The sequence below is a fragment of the Ovis canadensis genome, chromosome 9 (assembly GCF_042477335.2).
Source record: "Ovis canadensis isolate MfBH-ARS-UI-01 breed Bighorn chromosome 9, ARS-UI_OviCan_v2, whole genome shotgun sequence".
Classification (NCBI taxonomy): domain Eukaryota; kingdom Metazoa; phylum Chordata; class Mammalia; order Artiodactyla; family Bovidae; genus Ovis; species Ovis canadensis.
Window position 1 is genome coordinate 39,898,813 of NC_091253.1, and position 22,283 is coordinate 39,921,095.

At 46.8% G+C, this 22,283-nt stretch overlaps 1 protein-coding gene and 1 long non-coding RNA gene across 5 annotated transcripts in view; one reads left to right on the forward strand and one right to left on the reverse strand.

The window, feature by feature from the left end:
* Positions 1-19,599, forward strand: part of LOC138445738 (uncharacterized) — a 56,149-nt gene extending 36,550 nt beyond the window's left edge. The window contains exons 3-6 of the long non-coding RNA XR_011258983.1: positions 15,107-15,214; positions 15,813-15,867; positions 16,733-16,844; positions 17,000-19,599. This is a non-coding gene — a long non-coding RNA (uncharacterized lncRNA). The remainder of the gene's footprint in view (positions 1-15,106; positions 15,215-15,812; positions 15,868-16,732; positions 16,845-16,999) is intronic.
* Positions 1-22,283, reverse strand: part of ZHX2 (zinc fingers and homeoboxes 2) — a 178,849-nt gene that overhangs the window by 16,375 nt on the left and 140,191 nt on the right. For all 4 annotated transcript variants that reach the window (XM_069599968.1, XM_069599969.1, XM_069599965.1 and 1 more), the window contains one exon: positions 92-2,857. In XM_069599968.1, the coding sequence (XP_069456069.1) occupies positions 96-2,633 (2,538 nt within the window). In that variant the 5' untranslated portion in view covers positions 2,634-2,857 and the 3' untranslated portion in view covers positions 92-95. The remainder of the gene's footprint in view (positions 1-91; positions 2,858-22,283) is intronic.

The following is a 22,283-nucleotide window of genomic DNA, read 5'->3' on the forward strand; positions in this document are numbered from 1 at the left end:
GCTCTGTACCTGATGACTCCATTGACACAGTCAATAGACAGAAGGAAGCCCAGCCCCCCACCCCGGCTCCCCGGGGAACAGGTGGCGTTACCTGTCTAGGCCTGGCCAGGCTCCGCCGGGCCGCTGTCCGAGTCCGAGTCGGCCAGCTCCCCCGCGCCTTCTGCTGCTGTCTGACTCCAGCTGTCCGACCTGTCGGAGGCGGCGTCCTCCTCTCCGACTGTCACCTCCACCCAATCCACGACACCTGACTCCTCGTTCTCGTCGCTGACTTGGCCATCTCGGCTGTTGCCCTCTGACCGGTCCGACGTGGCCTCCGAGGGCTTTGCCGGCAAATTGTCTTTCACCTGGTCGGCACCTGCCTTCCCTCTGGGTCCCGGCTTCTCCAGGTCCTCGTCACAGAGCTTTTTGGGGTCCTTGTAGTACTGATGACCCCCCTCGCTCCCATTCTTCGGGTTCTCGGTGATGACGGTCTTGACCACTTTCCTCAATGGGGCGTCGTAGCCGTGATCGTCCACCACGTGCTGTGGCTGGTACTGCTCTAGCCACTTCAAGGTTCCAGTTTTGAGCAAGCATCTGTTCTCCTTGAACCAGCGCACGATTTCAGTTCGCACCAGGCCGGTCTTGGCTGCCAGCTGGTCATACTCCTGCGGGGTCGGCCACTGGGTTCGGGCAAACGTGCTCCTCAGGAGATGAACCTGTTCTTGACTTTTTGTAATCGCTGGTGAGGGGCTGGGCAGAGAGCTGGCCAGCTGGGCACTGGAGAGCTGGTCAAGTCGGGACAGAGCACCGTTGGGGGCCGCCACTTCTGGCCCTTTCTTGCCAGACCCCATGGAATCCAGGACGGCCTGCTCCATGCTGTCCCGAAGCTTGCGCCTCTCTGAGAACCAGGAGTCGATCTCTCTCCGGCTCAGCTTCGTCTCCACCCGCAGCCTGTCCAGTTCTGCTTGGGTCGGGAAAGAGCTTTTCAGAAAGCTGTCTTCCAGGACCTTCACCTGACCTTGGGTTTTCTCTTTGAACTTCTGTGGGGTGAAGTCTGGGTACGCATGGTATGTGCGGCCGTGGCGAGAGGCAGCAAGGGCAAGCTGGTCTTTGGCGAGGGATTCGCTGGTGATGTGGACGATGCCCCGTTGACACCGGTACCGGTGGTCGCTGAACCACTTCTTGATCTCGCTCCTGGCGAGGCCGGTCACCTCGATGAGCCGGTAGACCTCAGCGTCGTCGGGGAACTGGCTCTGCAGGAAGCTCGCCTTCAGGTGTGCTATCTGCTCCTTGGTCTTCTTGCGGTCGCTGGCTGGGGTCAGCGAGGGGTTGGCCACCTTGGGTGGGGGCTCTGGCACTTGAGCGACGTGGGGGCGCTTGGGCTCGGGGGCAGCCTGGGGAGTCACCAGAGGTCTCTTCTGCCCGTGGTTGGTCACTCCAGCCACGGCGAGTGTGATGGGGGAGCAGGAGACGGTCGCTGGCCCGCTGGTCACCTGAGTCAGCACCAGGCTGGTCTGGCCGAGGATCTGGCATGGGAGAGCCGTCTGGAGGATGGGCTGTGACATCTTCGTGGGGGCCAACTGGGCGGGCAGCACAGTGATCGTCGGGGGGACGGACTGGATGGTGCCGTTGAACATCTTCTTCCGGGCCTCCTCCACCTCCTCTGGGGACCAGCTGATGCCGTGCTTTAAGCGCTGGGTGGCAAACCAGATTCTGATGTGCTCTTCTGGGTGTTTGGAAGCTGCCGTCAGCCAGGACAGCTCTGCCTGGGTCGGGTAGGGGAACTTGTTGAAGGAGTTGATCATGGTGGCATTGGTGTCCAGGGCAGAGTTGTATTTGGTAGTGTTCAGCGGGACGGGGACCTTGGGGACAAGGTTGATATTTGGTGGGAGCTGGACAGAAGGCATGACGTGTCCTAGCGAGTCCTGAAGGAGCTCCACGCCCCCGAGTCTCGAGAGGATCTCAGCGGCATCTGTCACCAGGCGGGCGGTCCCTTCCACGTGGTTCTCGGGGGTGGCCTCCTCCGGCTTCTTGGGCACCTTCTTGGCATCGGCTTTTGGTTTCCCTGGCTTCATGATGGGGGTTTTACTCACTGAGATCCCGGGGTCGCCATCCCCGCTTCCTGGGCCGCCATCCCCGCTTCCGGGGCCGCTGGCGGTGATGGACACGATGTGGGTGGTGGCGTCAATGGACTGCTCCAAGACGGTCTGATTATTGCGCTTGATGAGCTTCAGCTTGAAGTTGGTCTCCCCGGGATGGAACTTGGAGTTGTGGTCAGACAAGGAGTCGTACTTTTTGGTTGTGAAGTTACATTCGGCACACACGTACAGGGGGTTGAGGATCACATTGGGGTGTTGCATGTCAACGTGCTCCGTGAACTCGTTCAGGTTCTGCGTGGAGTAGGGGCAGTATTTGCATTCGTAACCACCTTGGAGCTTTTTGGATTGGTTTTCCCCTGTAGATTTCACCTCTATCACTTCATTTTCTTTGGAAGAGTTTTCAGGTTCCGCTGCCCACGTGTCCTTGGCTGTTTCAGGCTGTGGCATGCCAATTCCTTTCTCTTTGGCCCTGTCTGCTTCCTCGGGCACATCTTGTTCTACCACTTGTGATGTCCGCACCATGCACGGGGTGGTGGATTTCCGTTTGCTTGCCATGCTGCCTGTCTGGGTGCAATGGCTTACTTGGGGGATGGGGGCGGATGGGGAAGGGGCAGTGAAATTTTTGGAACTACTCAGATAAAAGGGTTTTGGCTTTACTGCCCCCTCCAATGGCTTTGGCTTCCCTTGAACGCTGAAATCTAGTGCTTGAGTTTCCCGAAATGATTTCGGCACAGAAAACTAACTGTTCCAACGGCAGAACGCAAGAGGCAGCATCATACCTATGGGACAAAAACAAAGACAGTGTCAGTTTCCTCAAAAAGACAAAAGAAACTAGCGATACTTTCCAAGTTGCTCCCGTGACCCATCCCAACTGGCACCCAACGCAAACACCCAGGCAAGCACAGATGGCGTGAGAGCAGCTGCACATAAAAATGAAGGATCGCTTTCTTCTCTTCCGTTCTCTGGGAAGGACAGTGGGAACAAGCCCCAAACAAACATATGAAGATGCAGGGCATTCATTCATGTTTAGAGACCAACGGGTACAGAAAAGCAACAAAGGTGCTGTGATCTTATGAAGTGGTGCGTAGGGTGGCGGGGGGAACCCTGCCGGTGAAGTGCTGGCTGGGTTCGCAAGTCACTTTTATGGATGGGACATCAGAAACAAGATGTTTATCTGGGGCTGGCAAGTGGCATGTATATGGGCATTAGAAAATGGATATGAATGTTTTCGTTTCTTATCATAAAAGGAGTATCACTACAGAAAATGCATCAAAGTATAATAAAGAAAAACATCATCCCAGATATCACAGTTCCTTCATTTCCCTTGAACATTTCCCATTTTCACAAACATTGAGCAAAAGGATGATTAAAGCATGATATTACATTTTAGGGATACACCACACATGATGTATTTGCCTTTGGACTTTTATTCCTAATTTCTGACTCTTCTTGACAAAGCTGCAGTCAACATCCTTAGTCCTTACTTCTGATAACAAGCTTTGGATGAATGCTTAGAAACAAAAGCACTGGGTCCAAGGATGTCGACATTTTAAATTCTCTTGACTCTTATTGCCAAGTTTTTGTTCCATTTGGCCTTTTCTCCGGCAGTAAATGAGTGCCTGAATCACCACTGAGATTACGTGAAGTATTACCACTAAAAGCCCTGCCAGTTAGATATGGGAAAACTGTTTTAATATGCTTTGGTGCTTCTCTTGATTGCTAATAGGGATGAACAGTTTTCAAAGATTCACCTGCCATTTGTATTTTGTGAATTGTGGATTTATGCCATTTTTGTATTGTGATGCCCAGTGGTTTGATTATTAATTTACAAGTGTTACCGCCATATTAAAAATAGTAGTACTTTTCTGTGTTTGTTGCAAATTTCCCCCATCTGTCATTTACCTTTTAGTTTTGCTTATGGTTATTTTTCATGTTTTACAGGTAGAGAATTTTTAATTTTTAGCTGGCAAATTTATCCATCTTTTTCACAGTGATTTTAGAAAGTGGTTCCTTGCTTTGATAGCTGGAGACCTATTATTCTATGTTTTCTTAGAGTGTTTTGGCTTTATTTTTTACATTTAACTCATCCGGACTTGAACTGATCTTGGGGTAAGCTATGAGATACAATTCTAACCATTTTTCTAGAAAGTTATCAATTATCTTAGTAGCATGTATAGTGTTTTTTTTTTTCTCACTAATTTGTGAAACCACCCTGGTCATACATTAAATTTTTATAGGGTATTTCTCGATTATATCTGCTCTGTATCTCTTATCTAGCTATTGAGGCTTCCACATATGCTTCACTTAAATTTTTTTCCCCATAGATTAGAGAATGTTTCAGTATCAGGTAGAGTTCCTCTTTATCATTCTTCATTTGTCAAATAATTCTGGTTTTTTTCTGATCACCTATTAACATAAATCAGTTCTCATAAATCAGAATCATCTGCAAAATAAAATTGTTAGAATGTTGATTGGAATTTCATTAAACAAATATTAATTTAGGAGTGCAGGAGCAATCTGGGACTTCCCAGGTGGCTTAGTGTTAAAGAATCCACCTGCCAATGCAGGAGATGAGGATTTGGTCCCTGGGTCGGGAAGATCCCCCGGAGAAGGAAATGGTAACCCACTCCAGTATTCTTGCCTGGAGAATTCATGTACAGAGGAGCCTGGCGAGCTAGAGTTCATGGGGGTGGAAAAGAGTTGGACATGACTTACTGACTAAACAAGAACAATTTGCTTATAAGGAGGTAGGATATGTTACTAGAACCCCACCAGGGGAAGTGATGGGCTGGACCATGCTGAGTGTCTGAAGGCATGGACTTCTGTAGAGGAGAGCCTTTCGTTGCGTGTCTACCGGAGTGGGGAGATGGGTTCTGAAACAGGGATAGCCAACATCCAGGGAGAAGGGATGCAGATGGCATATCCCCTTCTGTCCCTCTCCCTGGCCTGGGTTCGAGTCCCACTTAAGAGAGGTCTCAAGGTAGAATTAACGGACTTACTTTCAAGAATAACCCTCTGGAGCATGGGGGCCCACTTATCTGCTTAGGGGGTCAGGTGACAAACCTGAGCAGGACCTGGGAGGGGGCACCCTCCACCCCCGCAGGTGAACCCAGAACCCTGGCCACTCTAAGGCATTTTCCTGCTGGGCAATTTCCTCAGCAGTAGCTATGGGTCCCGCAAGGCACTGCTGAGGACGGGACATGGACACAGCAGCGCAGGGAGGAAGTATGTCTTTTTGCTGACTATACCCAAACTGACATGTTCAGCTGAACATCAGACTCTTATTTGAAAATTCATTTAATTATTTGGCTGTGCCAAGACTTAGTTGTGGCATGCTGACCTTTAGTTGAGGCATGTAGGGTCTAGTTCTCTGACCAGGGATCGAACCCAGGGCCCCCTACATTGGTAGTGCTGAGTCTTAGCCACTGGACCACCAGGGACGTCCCTGAACATCAGGTTCTTGATTTTCCCCTTCAAACACGGGCTCCCTCTTTCTCAAGTTCTTCATCTCCACCAGTGGCTCTATCATGGCACACTTGGGCCAAAATGCTCTTCACCCCACCCTCAAATTAATCCACCAGCAATCCTGTTGACTGTCTTCAAAATAAACCAGTACCAGACCACTTCCACCTCTCCCTGCCTTGCGTAAGCCATGTCCATCTCCTGTCTGGAAACCTCCCACGGGCCTCCTGCTTCTTTCCTCTCTGGAGCAGCAGAGGAATTTTTTTCAGCTTCTTGATGGGCTTTATTTATGGTTTGAAATTCATTTTGGTACTGAAAAGGGCTTAAATGTTTTTTTAATCTGCAAAGTTCTTTTTAATTGAAGTATAGTTGCAGTATAATATTATATAAATTACAGGTGTACAACACAGTGATTCACAATTATTAAAGGTTATGCTCCGTTTATAGTTATTATAGCTATATTCTCCACATTGTACAATATATCCTTGTAGCTTATTTTATGCTTAATAGTTTGTACCTCCTAATCTCTTACTCCTATCTCGCCTCTCCCCCTTCCCTCTCCCACTGGTAACTACTAATTTGTTCTCTGTGAGTCTACTTCTTTTTTGGTATTTTCACTGATTTGCTGTATATTTTAGATTCCACACATAATTGATATTATACAGTGTTTTTCTTTTTGTCTCTGACTTATTTCACTTTAGCATAATACCTTCCAAGTCTTCCATGGTGCTGCAAAAGGCAAAATTTCATTATTTTTATGGGTAATATTACATTGTGTGTGTGTGTGTGTGTGTGTAGCACATCTTTATCCATTCATCTGTTGCTTCTATATCTGGGCTACTGGAAATAATGCTGCTATGAACATTGGGATGTATGTACCTTTTCAAATTAGTGTTTTGCTTTTTTAAAGAAATATACTCAGGAGTGGAATTGCTGGGTCAATGGTAGTTCTATTTTCAGTTTTCGAGAAACATCCATACTATTTTCAACAGTGGTTATATCAATTAACATTCCCACCAACAGTGTATGAGGGTTCCCTTTTCTTCACATCCTTGCCAACATTTGTTATTTGTGTTCTTTTTGATGAGAGTCATGCAGAAGATTTTAAGATAGTACTTTTTAATATTCAAAATTTACTTATATAAATAAGTAAAGAGGAAGAAGCAGGAGAGAGTGTCTATCCATTTTCTCCTAATATAGCAGTTACTGGCCACATGTGGCTCTTTAAATTCATATTAATTAAAATTAAATAAAATTTAAACTCCAGTTTTCATTTGCACACATCAAGTGCTCAGTAACCACACCTGGCTGGTGGCTATTGTATTAAGCAGTGCGGGACACTGCCCTTACTGAGGGACCTTCTACTGGGCGGTGCTGTTCTAGAATATAAGCTCCACAAAGGCAGGAACTCATCACTGTGGTTTCCTTGGAGCCTAGACCTGTATTTGGTCTGCAGTATGCTTTCCACAAAGATTGGTTAAAGTACCTGCAAGATGGCTGCCTGAGGGAACTGCTACTGATGCAGAGGCATGAAGTATGGGAAAATCTCTCATGGGTGCTCTATGAGTATGTGTGCACACGGGCATGCCTGCACTTGCATGTAGGTACATGCATGTTGCTTGTGTTTGTGTGCATGCCCATGTGTCTATGCATGTGTGAAGGTGTGTTGAGTGTACACCAGGGTTCATGTGATGGAGGAACTCTGTATGGGAAAAGAGGTACCCAGTTCTGCAGGGGGTATCACTGATACAGCAGAATGTGGCCAAATTTGCACCCAATCGCCAAGAGGCTTGGGTCTTTGAATTATGAATTTTAAAAGAGAGGGAGCAAAAGGAGACTTTTCTGCTGCAAAACAAAGACATGAAGCAGAAATAGGTTCAGGAGAGAGAAGAGACTTTTTTTCACAGAAACTCCTTTATCTAGAATTATTTAAATCTGTTGACAAGTGAGGCCAAGAAATGAGCCAAATAGTGGTGAAATATCCTAAAAGCTTTTTGATGTTCTAAAAACTGTGGTTCAGAATAGACAATATCTTTTAAAATGTATTTGGCAACCGGGGATCCAAACCACAGCAGATTAAAAAGAAGGAAAGATGAAGAAAGGAAAGAGAAGGGTGGGGAGGGCTCCTAAAACAGTGAGTCTTTGAAGCGTTCCTCTCCCAGGGTCCTCCCCGTGGAGCTGCAAGAACCACTGCGCTTGGAAGAGTAACCCAGGCACAAGGGGGAGAGTGTCTGCAGAGCTGTAGAGAGTTGGCGTCTGTCTTTCTGAAAGTCTGTGAGCCACCAGTGAGAGGTCAGGACTAGTGCCATGAGGCCTGCCACTCGCCGGCATGAGGGCTGCATATTTCTGGCCAGGTTTTCAGGTTCAGGTGTACACTGGCCTAAGTTAGCAAAAAAGAAAGAATGCATGCAGGCATGCATGCGTATTTATTTTTTTAAGGACAGATGGGGTGCTGTGTTCCCCCAACCCCTTGTGAACCCAAAGTGGAGAAGTTATGACTTTCAGCCAACCTGTTATCCTCTTCCTCACTATCTGGTCCCCCATTCTCCACCCATTTGCCTTATGAGTCTGTGTGAATGCCCACTGGCTTTCATCTCTGGGGACTGTCTTCCAACTCTGCCTTCTGTGCTGTCATCAAGTCTCTTAGGTTGGGTTGTGTCTTACTCCCCACTGGATACTGTGTTATTGTATCAAGTGTTCTTATCAGGTCTGTCTTCAGTGTCTTTTATGCTTTATTTTATTCATTTGAAGTTGCAGTTATTAACTACAGGACAGAAACAAAATAACAATCTATAGACTATATGTAAGCTATAAAAACTGTAGCTACAATGAACACTGTGTATCATCACCCAATACAGCGAAAAAAAAGATTACAAATACCTTTGAAGTTCCCTCTTTGCCCTTATCACTTCCCATCCCCTTCCCTTCCTTCCTAAGGGTGAAAACTATCCTGAATTTTATGTTTATCATTCTCCAGCATTTGTTTACAATTTCTCTACATGCTTGTGTCTTTATTTTTTAAAATTTTTGGCTGTACCTCGCAGCTTGTGGGACCTTAGTTCTTGAGCAGGGATCGAACCTGTGCTGCCTGCACTGGAAAGCAGAATCTCAACCACTGGACTACCAGCAAAGCCCAGCTTGTGTCTTTAAATTGTAATATATGGCTAACACTTTCATCAGTAATGTATGAGCTTAATGAGGAATAATTTACATATCTTAAAATCCACCTATTGTGATGGTATGGTTCAATGATTTTGGGGGGTAAATTTGTAAAGTTGTGTAGCCATCACCACTCTCATTTTAGAATATTTCCCTCTCTCCAAAAAAGATTCCTAGGGACCTTTTGCTGTCATTAAAAAAAAAAAATACACTCTAGTGGGTATGAAATGTATCTCACTGTGGTTTTAATTTGCATTTCCTAATGAATATTGATATTAAGCATTTTTCATGTTAGTGACTATTCATCTGTCTTCTTTTGTGCAATGTGTTTTCAAGTCTTTGGCCCATTTTTAAAGTTGCGTTACTTGTCTTTTTGTTATTGATTAGTAGGATTCCTTATAGATTCTGTACATAAGTCCCTGGTTAGAGATATGTATCATGGGTGGGATGATCTGAGAGAATAGCATTGAAACATGTATATTATCATATGTGAAACAGATTGCCAGTCCAGGGTCAATGTATGAGACAGGGTGCTCAGGGCTGGTGCACTGGGATGACTCTGAGGGATGGGATGGGGAGGGAGGTGGGAGGGGGGTTCAGGATGGGGAACACATGTATACCCATGGCTGATTCATGTCAATGTATGGCAAAACCATTACAATATTGTAAAGTAATTTCCAATTAAAATAAATTAATTTTTTTAAAAAAGAAAAGAATTCCACAATGTCCAAAGAGCAAATCTCTCAAACTGTCTTTCAAAGATCCTTAAAATGTAGTGTGGCAGAGGAAGGTGGGGGGGGTGGGTTTAGAAAGGTAGGGAACACATGTATACCCGTGGCCAAATCATGGCACAACCATCACAATATTGTAATTATTCTCCAATTAAAATAATTTTAAAAATGTAAAAAAAAAAAAAGGACTGCTGAGAGAAGTTAAAAGTGAAAGTCGCTCAGTCATGTCCGAATTTGCAACCCCATGGACTATACAGTTCATGGAATTCTCCAGGCCAGAATACTGGAGTGGGTAGCTGTTCTCTTCTCCAGGGGATCTTCCCAAACTCAGGATTGAATCTAGGTCTCTCGTGTTGCAGGCAGATTCTTTACCAGCTGAGCCACCAGGGAGGGATATTAAAGATCTAAATAAATGTAAAGATATGCAGTGTTCATGACTGGACAATTTGATGCTATTAAGATATCCATTCTCTGTAAATTGATCTATAGCTCACAATCCTAAATTCCAAGAGGAGTTTTGAAGAAACTGATGAGTTGATTGTAAAACTTATATGACAATTCAAGGTCCCTAGAAGAATCAAAATAGTACTGAAAAAGAGCAAAGTTGGGGGCTATAAACTAATTTCAAGACTTTCTATTAAGCAACAGTAATCAATTCAGTATGGTTTTGGTACAAGAATAAACTATTAGGTGGATAGAGCAGAATAGGACATCCAAAAAAAAAAAAAAATCCACATTTATGGTCAGTTCATTTTTGAACAAGTCAATTCCATAGGAGAAAGTCTTCTTTTTAATGGGGAGAGCATAACTGAATATCTGTATGAAAAAGAAAAGAATTCAACTCCTACCTCTTTGTATATGCAAAAAATGAGTTAACAATAGATCAGAGACCTAAATATAGTGCTAGAACCGTGAAGCTTCCAGAGGAATCACAAGATGACATCTTTGAGACTTGGGTAGACAAAATGTGAGACAATAAAAAATATATACTTGTAAGTGTTTGCTTCCTGCTCAGAGTTCCTAAATTCCTGGGAATTTCCTGGGCCATAGGAACGTCTTTTGTTCTAACGAGGTGACTCTTGACGGACTGCTGGATGGGGGCTGGTCACCCGAAAGACAAAGCCACGATCAGAAGCGTAGAACTTTCAGTCCAATCCTCACTCTCCGGAGAGAGTCTGGAAATTGAGTTAGCGACTGGTCATGCTATGGCACCCCACTCCAGTACTCTTGCCTGGAAAACCCCATGGGCGGAGGAGCCTGGTGGGCTGCAGTCCATGGGGTCACTAGGAGTCGGACACAACTGAGCGACTTCATTTTCACTTTTCACTTTCATGCACTGGAGAAGGAAATGGCAACCCACTCCAGTGTTCTTGCCTGGAGAAGCCCAGGGACGGGGGAGCCTGGTGGGCTGCTGTCTCTGGGGTCGCATAGAGTTGGACACGACTGAAGCGACTTAGCAGCAGCAGCATGCTTACTTGATAAAGTCGTTATAAGAATCCCCAAAGTACAAGATCCTGGGAGTTTTCTGGGTTGATGAACATGTGGAGGTGCCAGAGGAGTGATGCTGGAGGGAACATGGAAGCTTGAGCCCCTTCCCACATACCCTGCTCTGTGTACCTCTTCCATCTGGCTGTTCCTGAGTTGTTGTTGTTGTTGTTGTTGTTTTTTAATAACAAACCAGTAATCTAGTAAGTAAACTGTTTTCCTGAACTGCTCTAGCAAATTAATTCATTAAAGTTAATTAAAAAGGAGGTCATGGAAACTTCCAGTTGATAGAGTCATAAGAAGCACAGGGGACAACCTGGACTTCCGACTGGCATCTGAAGTTGGGCAGGGAAGTCCTGGAGGACTGAATCCTTACCCTGTAGAACCTGGCATTATCTCCAGGTAGACAGTGTCAGAACTGAGTTAAATTATAGGACACCAACTGATGTCACAGAGAATTACTTGGCAGGGGTGGGGGTGGGAGGTGGCTCACACATTTGTTAACCAGAAGTGTCAGAAGTAGTCTTTGGTGTGAGCATCATAAGAGAAAAATTAACAAGTCAAATGAACCAAAATTTCTGCTTAGCATGTGTATTTAAAATGCACATTAAAACGCCAACACAGTCCCTTCCATGGTGGGTGGTGAGTATGACAACAGATTGGCTCCACGCCACGGGCCTTGCTCTGGACCAGCTTCCCAGCGGATCCGAACTGGGCACAGGCATGTTGCATACCAACATGCAAACACTCCAAAGCAGCACTGAGTGGTCCCAGGGTCGGCAGGGGCAGCCTCAGAGGCAACTGCTGCCCTTGAAGGGGTGACCCCAGCAGATTAAAACACCTTTAAGATCCTGGAGCCCAGAAGGAGAGGACAGGTGAGAAGTGGCCTTCCTCTGTGACTCTTCTCCATCGTGCCTCTTTCTGTCTTGAATCCCACCCCTCACATGACCGCTAAGAGCATCACACATACCTGTCACATGGAAAGGGAGCCCTGAGACTGAGCACAGACCCCTGCCTCCTTTGTCCGTTTTTGCCATTGACTGGATTTTCCTTTTATCCACCGTGGCGTTTATCACACCCCACAAAGAAACCCAACAGCAAGTGAGAGACGACACCACCTTGAAATAGATAACATGTAAGGAAAATGGCCAGCCTGTGTAGACAATTATAAACAACTCACTTCTGGCTGTCTATGCAGGGCTCTCCCTTCACCACTCAGTGCTGCTTCCGTCATCATCTCTCTGTTGCGAGGCGAGTGCAATTTGATTAGAGCCTTGTTTACTGAGCATGGGTTTGGACTAGAACCTTGTGGATACGGAGCATACAATGATGAAGAAACCATGGGTTCTTGTCCTCAGGGAGTTCACAGCTGGTGTAGTAGTCAGCTCAGGCTGCCATGACAAATTACACAGATTTCTGTGGCTCAAACCACAGAAATCTTGGTTCTGGAGGCTGGATATCCATGATCAAGGTGTCTGCACGTCCAGGACCAAAGTGTCTGCAGGGTTACTGTCTTCTGAAGCCTCGCCCCTTGGTTGCAAATGGCTCTCTCCTCGCTTACCCTCCCGTGGTCTCCCTTCCATGTGCACCTATCTCCTAATCTCCTCTTATGAAGACACCAGTCAGACTGGACTGGGCCCCGCTGAGGACTTCATTTAAGGTGACTTAAGCGAGCCTGCTGGCTATAGTCCATGGGGTTGCAAAGAATCAGACACGACTGAACACACATACACACTCCCCTTTGAAAAACCTATCTCCAAATATAACCACATTCTGAGGATTTGGATTCCAACATATGAATCTGGGGGTGGGGAATAATTCAGCTCTTCACAGCTGAGCAGGGCAGTGCCGCCTGAACACCCCTTGATGGCACACAATGATTTATGTATGCAGTCGTCACATCCTGCCCAAGAGCCTGTGTCAGACACTTGTGGGAGCCAAGGATGCAGGAGCGAGCAGACAGGAGTCTCTGCTCTTGAGGTGCTCACGTTCATGAAATGAGCGAGCAGAAGCTGACGCTGAAAGCATGATGGAGGAAAGTCAGGCAGCGAAGATGGTGCGGGTGGGGAGGTGTGTGATTTTTAAATTTTACTTTGTTGAAGTATAGTTGATTTACAGTGTTACTTTATATATATACATTCTTTTTGGCATTCTTTTCCACTATGGTTTGTCACAGGATGTTGACTATAATTCTGTGCTATATTGTGTATCCCTGTGCAACACAGTAAGACCTTGTTGTTTATGCATTCTATATAATAATTTGCATCTACTAATCCCATACTGGGCTTCCCTGGTGGCCTGGAAGCGTCTGCCTGGAATGCGGGAGACCTGGGTTTGATCCCTGGGTCGGGAAGATCCCCTGGAGAAGGAAAATGGCAACCCACTCCAGTACCCTTGCCTGGAGAATCCCATGGACAGAGGAGCCTGGCGAGCTAGAGTCCATGGGGCGGAAGAGAGTCAGACATGACTGAGCGACTTCACTTTCACTTTCAGTCCCATACTAATGCACTCCTCCCCTAACCCCCTCCCCCTTGGCACAAGCCAGTCTGCTATGTCCCCGATTATGTTTTTGTCTCATAGATAGGTTCATTTGTGCCATATTTTAGATTTCACATATAAGTGATACCGTGCGGTATGCGTCTTTCTCTTTTGACTTACATCACTTACTATGACACTCTCTAGGTCCGTCTATGTTGCTAAAATGGCATTATTTCTTTTTTTGCATGGCTGGGTAGAAATCTGTTGTATGTAGGCACCACATCTTTATTCATCTGTTGGTGGACATTTACATTGTTTCCACGTCTTGGTGTTATACATAGTGCTGCTATGAACACCAGGGTGCATATATCGTTTCAAAGTATAGTTTTCTTCAGCTGTACGCCCAGTAGTGGGATTGCTGGATTATATGGTAACTGTATTTTTAGTTTTGTGAGGAATCACCATACTTTTCATAGTGGCTGCACTAGTATAGGAGGGTTCCTGTTTTTTTATACCCTCTCCAATATTTGTTATTTGTAGACTTTTTGATGATGGTTATTCTGACTGGTGTGAAGTGATATCTCGTTGTAGTTTTGATTCGCGTTTCTAATTAACGATGTTGAGCATCTTTTCATGTGCCTGCTGTCCATCTGCATGTCTTTTTTGAAGAAATGTCTATAGGGGTTTTCTTCCCATTTTTTGATTAGTTTTGTTTTTTTGATATTTAGTTGTATGAGTTGTTCGTATATTTTAGAAATTAAGCTCTTGTTGGCAGCATCATTTGGAAATATTTTCTCCCATTCTGCAGGTATCTTTTCATTTTACAGTTTCTTTTGCTGTGCAAAAATTTACAAGCTTGATTAGGTCCCATTTGTTTAGTTTTGCTTTTATTTCTGTTGCCTTGGGAGTCTGAGGCAGGGCTCCAAAGGCAGAGATGGATCCTGTCGGGTACAGAGAAGGGGAATGAGTCTTATCAGAGGAACAGAGTACTCTCAGGCAGAGGATGCAGTCAGAAGAAGGAAACACCAGAAGAATGAAAAGGACTGAAACTAAGGGGCAGGTGTGATGGCAGCCCCGAGGCACCTGATAAGTCAGCTTGGGCCAGATTGTGAATGGTACACTGCCATTGAACGCCATGCTGAAGAGGCGGGGTTTCATTCTGCTGGTGAAGCAGTGGTGAGGCCTTTTAGGCAGGATCATGGAAGCAGCAGGGGCTGGGAGGTAAGTTTGAGGGGTGGGAATGGCAGGGAAAAATGGCACATTAATGAGGGTAAGAACCCCCAAGCTAAGCATCAGGCATCACCTTTACTAGCCCCAAATTCAACAGTCAGAGTAAAGGCTGCTAAGAGACACCCGTTCCTCCAGCCTTTAAGCTTGTTCCTTAAGTAGATGTTGAGGGCTCCTTACTTTCTGTCTGGACTTTCTCCCACTCAGTTTGGACTTCTCCACCAAGGAGTAGCTGGATGATTTGGGTTTAAATATGGCAAAATGGATTCTCCCTTAATCATTCTCTCGATAACAATGATGGTGAACATTCACTGAAGGCTGAGTATGAGCTGAGTGCTATGTGTTTCATTTCTCTGGAACCCTGTGTGGACACTGAAGCTCAGAGAAGTTAAGGAGCATGGCCATAATCACACCGCCTAGAGCAGCAGAGTTGGGATACAGCTCTTTACGTGCAGACAAATAACTGGTGATCTTGTTGAAATACAGATTCGGGAAGGCCGGGGCGGGACTGACGCTGCGTTGTCAGCAAGCTCCCAGGCAAGGACGACACTGCATGTGTGGACACCTCGAGGAAGGCTTTGTCAGCCTCTCCAGGTGAGCACCTGCCCACTGTCACCCACTCGGCCTCCCTCCTCCCCATCACCCTGCTCATTTCCAGACACGGGGCACTAGCATTTCCTGACCTTTCCCTACAAGTGACCTGGGGCCCTCAGGGGAGGAAAAACGGGTCATACTGTCAGATCAGTCCCTGGAAACTCTTTGCAAAGTGGCTGGCATGCAGCCTAGCTGTCAGATGAGGGAAATGTCCAGGCCTTGAGCTCCCTAGGGAGATGCTGGGGCAGGTGAAGAGTCAGGCCACAGAGGTTCCCTGGGGCCAGGGTCTCCAGCCCGAGGCGAGTGGAGAAGCCTGGGCCTTTCAGGGAGGACACATGTTCCACTCTCAAGGAATCACACCTTCGGGCTCTGGCAGGACGCCACTTCTTATTTCAGAGCTTTCACCAGGGCTGTCAGAGGGAATTACAGGACTGTCTCCGAGCTTTCAAAGGAAGCATCTTGTCAGGACATCAAAGCCCAGACGGATGCTTTTAGCTTTGCTGGGTCTTCTGACAGAGCTGTTAGTAGGTACCACTGCAGTTCATCAAGGGTAAATCTTTTGTGTCTGTGTATGTGATTGTTCCTTTATGTCTTAAAGTCACAACATTCTCCTTGCCGCACCGCACCCCAGGAGAGGGAATTCTGATGTGAAGGTATGTTGTGGTGGTGATGGTGGTGGGGGTGGGGAGGGGTGTGGGTGGAGAAAGGAGTGGGAGGCCCAGATCCTGGGTTTTGCTCTAAGCTCCCAGCTCTCTCTTCATCTGTCTCCATACTTGCCTCCATTTGTCTCATCTATTAAATGGGAGAGGCTTTTGAAATGTCACTGGTGACCCTGAATTAATTCCTGACCTTTATTGATTTATCTCCAGCTTATCTTTAAATCTAAACTTGAATTTTGGGGGTGAGCCTATGGGGTGGCTCCCAAACCATCAGATGCCATCGGGTGCTTTTTCCAGAGCCCCAGTCCAGACTTATTGAACTCAAGCATCCAGGAGCAGGCCCAAGAATCTGCATTTCTAGCAATCAGCCAGGTTTGATGGCCTCAGCAAGAAGCCATCAGTGCCCTCTCCTGCTTCAGAAGCAGTTGGGCCCAAGCCAGCCCTGCACTGCGAAGATGGGAAATGTTCCTTCCTGTGTTCTGTGCTGGACTAGAGTGAATTAGCAAGCTCCCCTGGGAAATGACAGTTCAGAGGACGATGCAGAAATCGGGGGAGAATTGTAGAAAGTAACGATGCTGGAAGAGACAAGGACACTGGGCACTGGATAACGGAGTGTAAGACATCCTTAGGAACGACAGCGTGTGTAGTAGCAGAGTTGTGGCTGGAGAGGTGAGTTTTAAGAAGCTACTTCCCATTATCTGTGTTTCTGCTTAACTTTTATTGTTCAGTTTTTTTTTTTTAAAGGGTTTGCTGATCTGGTTAAGGGTAGGTGGATAACGTAGTAACAAGATGCCATTTACATGTAAAATCTTTATTATTCCCACAACATCAATAGATGGTAATGCTCTCCATTTCACAGATGAGGAAACTGAGGCTCAGAGAGGTTAGCCTGCTGGTTGAGGAGGGTGGAGCCCAGATCACCCTTGGTTCTGCACTCACTGCTGCGTCCCAGTAACACACAGCTGCTAAAGGTTAGCTATTCCATTTCCTGACACTGGGTCTATAAATGAGGTTTCTCACAAATTTCGAGTGGATCTTTCCTACAGCGGGTGTTTAAAGGAGTAAGATTTTTAATTGAATTGTAATGTCTTTCTCAACTCACTACACTGAGACACTCTCTTACTAGGTGGAAGAAGGGCTTGCGTGGTCTCCTGCAGCCAAAATATTTCAGTGGATGAAATGAAGCTCATGAAATGACACGGTGACATTAGAGGAGACCCACTGTGTTTAGGGCGGTAAGGTCAGAGGCAGAATCGTGACGTGAGCGTCCCCAGGTGTTCAGGTGATGCTGAGAGGAGGCTGCTGTCCTGCTAGGAGTGGCAGGAGTGGGGACTCGAGGTGGGGGAGTGAGTCCTCAGAGACAAAGAAGCCAGAGAAGGCAGATTCGTGTCAGCCCATGTGAGCCTGAGGCCCAGACTTCACTTTTACTCAAAGCGATGAATTTCCAAGCTCAGACGCCCTTGGCTCTTCACTAGGTGAGGAGGTGGCCTCCAGCTGCCTTGTTCCCGCTCAGTCCTCACCACGAGTGCCCACCTGGTGAGGAGAAGGGGCCACAGGCTGGAACCAGGCTTCTGATTTGAATCCTGGTTCTGCCTCTTACTCGCAGGAGTCTGCCCTGCTCTGGCCACAGCCAGGATGCCCACCGCCCAAGGCCCCAGACCCACAGGCGGCCTGGAGAAGGCCAACTGCAGCAAGATTATTTCCCTTGGCCAGCCTCAGTTCTCGAGCTGTGAAATGGGTGAACTTCCACCTCCACCGCAGACTGGACTGAAAGAGACCCTTTAATGCTGACTCCGTCTGGTTACCTAGAAGGGTGCCTTTAACCAGTGAGCTAGCTTTAGTCGCTTCCGTCAGTGATGAGGGACTTGGCAGAGTGAGGTTCACAGGCGCCGTTCTGCCCCTCCCCTCCCTTGGTGCCCCTCTGAGCATTCTTCCCCCCACAGCCCCTCCCAGCTGCCAACCCCCGTGTCAGGGGTTGTGTGTTTACACCAGCTCATCTCACCTGAGCCATGCTGCTCTGACATCTTTTTACTCATCTTTTGTTCATGCCCATAGAAATTTCTATGGCAACTGTGCCAGTGTTTTTAATTCTCCCAACTTTGCCTGCGCGAGAAGATTTTGCTTTCTATCTTGCTGAGAAGATCATGATCACTTTCTTCCCCTTCTCCACACTCATCTCTCTTCTCTCTACCTTGGAGTGGGTAGCGGGTCTCCCTGTTATAGGGTAACACCTCCAGCTGACCTCCAGGCCTGCTTTCTGCTCCCCAGGGACCCCAGCCTAGCACTCATTGGCTCCCTCTACTCTTAACCCCCTTCCCTTTGGGTTATGATCACCTCAGCTTGCCATTTCCCTAAAAAAGTAGACAAAGCAAGACAAATGTGATAAGCAACATCAAAGTTTCCAAAGGGGCTCAATTCCACCATCATCTGCCCAATATTATGATAACTCTTGCTTCCTGGGGCAGAGAGACTCCCCAGTGCAAGAGACTGGCTTTCTGGGTCTGGGGCCACCACTCATTGGTGTGTGAGTCTGGACAAGTCACACTTGTCCTCTGAAGCCTCAGCCTTTCTATCTAATCTGGGGATGAAAATGGTACCCACGTCAAAAGGTGCCGAGGGTACCCAGTGAGAATGAGCAGTCGGAGAAGGGGGCAATACAGGATGAGATGGCTTGATGGCATCACCGACTCAATGGACATGAGTTTGAGCAAACTCCAGGAGATAGTGAAGGACAGGGAAGCCTGGTGTGCTGCAGTCCATGGGGTCAGAAAGTCAGACACAACTGAGTGACTGAATAACAACAAAGTCTGTGCACAGGGTTTGCCTCTGTGTCTCTAGTATGATGAACTCTGAGCTTGCCACTCGGGGAAGATACCTGTTGTTAATATCATGTAATTATCAAAAAAGGTCTCAAAGGAAGTTTGAGATGACTGAAGCTTGTCCCTCCTGTTACTGCCCTGTTCATCCCTCACCTCTGCACATTCTGTCCTCCTTGCTCTGTCAACGCTTTTCTTTTCAAACACCAAATATACCCCACGTCACTGACACTGTGGGGCAAACCGCCTTCCTCAAATTGCCTCCCTTTGGCTCTCCCGGGTGGTGCCCTTGGATCTCCTCCCAGCAGCTCCTGCTTTGCTGCTTCTTCCATTCTCCACTGTCACCTCCATGCCCTGGGATCCTCCTCATCCCTCTCCTCTCCGTCCTCTTTGGTGTGACCTCATCCATCCTGGAGCTGCACACTCACCCTTGGCAGACAGACATCTGGGAAACCAGGCTTTCTAGCCTCACTCTTCGCTGCAGAGCCTCAGACCTCCCTTTGCCAACTCTGGCTGACAGCGAGGATGAAAACCCAGACTTGGAACCAAAGGCCAGAGTGGCCACTGTCCCCTGAAACTTGATTTTTTAAAAAAGCTAAGATGATTCATGAAAACCAAGAAAAATAATACATGGATTTAAAAAAGTGGATGACCCAGTCCCACTCGGTTGGAAACAGACTACTCAGTTATCTCCATTTGGAAGGCGGATCTGAAGGGGAAGTTTGGGAGAGGCTGGACTGGATGGTCTTAGAACCTCTTCCAAGTGTGGGTTCTGTGCATCTCTGATCATCACCTGGAGTCTCACGGGTGCTTCAGGATTGAACTCATCTAGCGCCAAGCTCCTCACCTGTCTCCCAAATCTGATCTTTTTGTAATGCTCCTCATTCCAAATAAAAGCCTCATGATCTCAGTCATTCGAGTTAGAAACCCAGATTCCTCTTGCGCCTCCACTCCCCCTCCCACCCCACAGTTGATTATGCACCAGGCCCTCCTGACTCTGCCTCCTTAGTGGCAATGGCTTCCCATCCTTCATCCTTGATTCCTCTGCTCCAGGTGAGTCCTCCTCCTGGCTCCTCCCTGCAGCTGCAACGACTCCCTACATCGTGGTCTGACCTTGGCTTCTCCTGGTTGTGCCAGGCATCGCCTGCCTGTCCCGCATGCCTTCCTTACTCCGCTGGTCATGGCAGTCCAGTTCTTTCTAGAGAAAGACCCCCACCCACTCCTGGCCCCTGTGGATCCTCCAGCGGCGGGCATGTGCCTTGGTCCTGACCACTCACTGCATCACGTTCTTCAGCGAGAGTGAGTGATTAAGGGGTGGGCTCACGACCCAAGTGGAGCTGGTCAGAACCAGCTGAGTTGAGATGCAGTCATGACTGCATCCCTCTGCGTGCTGGCACGCCTGGATCTGACTCACGCAGGGACCTTCCCACAAGGCAGCTTGCTGACACCACTCTGATGGGACTTTATCTGGAACCTATAACAGAAAAGGTCCCAACAGACGCAGTTTCAGGCCTACCTCCTAACTGCCACCATTTCTTTCTTTCTTTCTTTTTTTAAATATTTATTTGGCTGTGTTGGATCTTAGTTGTGTTATGTGGGATCTTTCATTACGGCGTGTGGGCTCAGTAGTTGAGGTGTGTGGGTTTAGTTGCCCTGCAGTGGGCAGGATCTTAGTTCTCTGACCAGGGATCAAACCCATGACCCCTGCACTGCAAGGCAGATTCTTAACCACTGGGCCACCAGGGTGAGTCCCCACTGTTTCTTTCTAAGACAGCAATCCTGGGACTTCCCTGGCAGTCCAGTGGTTAAGACTTCGCCTTCCAACACAGGGGGTATGGGTTTGATCCCTGGTCAGGGAGCTAAGACCCCACATGCCTTGTGGCCAAAAAGCCAAAACATAAAACAGAAGCAATATTGTAACGAATTCAATAAAGATTAAAAAAAATAAAACAGCAGTCCTTAGCCTTTCCCTGCCGTGGCTGACATGCTAGGTGGCATGCCCATTTGCAACGTGCTCCAATTCTTGCCACATCATTCACTTTCCCTTAAGAAAGAATCTCAGGATGTTAGTGGGAGTGATGTTCATATAGTGCTAACCTTGAATCCTCGCTAATCACATCACATCCTGAACTTCAATATTTATTTTTAGAAACAGATTTCTTGCCGCTGCCTACGTCACAATTGATGCCGTGATTGAACGTCATGTTTCTAACCCTGAACCCGACCATGTCGTCCTCACCTCCAAACCTCCCTGGAGTATTCAGAGCTGGTTGTGAGAGGCGCTTTCTGCCACCCAATCCTACCTCAATGCCCCATTCCTTCCTACAGTAGTCCTGGTATTTTAAAAGGAAAATACAGCAGAAGACTGATTTTTTGGAAGCAGAAACATGGAACCTCAGAAGAGAAAACACAGCTCAAGCATTCATTCATTCATTCCTCCCTGAGTGCCTCCCCATGCCAGACACTGCTTTGATACTCAGGAAATAAGACATAAGATCCTGCTTTCAAGGTGCCCGTGATCTAGGGAGGGAAAATCAGAAAATAAATAGAAAACAAAGAACTTATAGATAGTGGTAAGTTGCCTGGATTGGAAAGATCCTCTGGAGCAGGGCATGGCAACCCACTCCAGTATTCTTGCCTAGAGAATCTCCATGGATATAGGAGACTGGTGGGCTACAGTCCATGAGGTCACAAAGAGTCCAACACAACTGAGTGACTAAGCCCAAGTATTCTGCAAAAAGCTCTTAGAAATGATGTGATAGTGATTTAAGACCTACTTTCATTCTTTTCTTTTTTTTGGCTGTTTGATCTATGCAGCTTGTGGGATTTTAGTTCCCTGATCAGGGATTGAACCCTGGCCTTTGGCAGAGAGGGTGTGGAGTCCTAAGCCTGCACCACCAGGGAATTCCTAAGACCTACTTTCAATGAAGATATTCAGGGAAAGCCTCTTTGAGGAGAGGCCATGTAAGCTGAGATCTTCATATCAAGCAAGAATAACCTCAACACAATAACAAATATCAGTGAAAACAGAGGCAGAGGCTCACCGACTAACCACAGCATTTGATGTTCACTGCAAAGTAATTTTCAAACTATTCTAATTTAAAAAACATATTCTCCCTCAAAATACTTCTTTTGGAAAGAACTTTAAAAGTTTTATTGAAAAGTCCAACTTTTCACTTGCCAACATGAAAACTCTTCGATGGTTTTGTAAATGGAAAAATGCTTTACTTTTCTCTACCTGGGACCACTCAGGGGTAAATGAATGTGAGACGAGAGCTCCAAACATCTCCAAGTAGGGGGAAGAAAAAGTCATCTGTGAGTCTAGATCAAATATTAAGAGACACTTTAATCCTAAGGAGTACCTTTTATAGATTGGATTAAAAAACAAAACTACAGCATTACAGCTTTTTGAAGTTAAAATGAAGCACTGTCTTGATGGTTCATAAATAGTTTGCACCCAAATGCCATTCTTTGCTTCTAGCAAGAGAAGCTAAAGGAGGAAAACCAGAATCGAGAAGTGTCACATGGCACTGGAGTTGAGAGGCACTGGAGTCTTAGAGGTAACCTGAGCCTGCCCACAAGGCAAGGCTAACC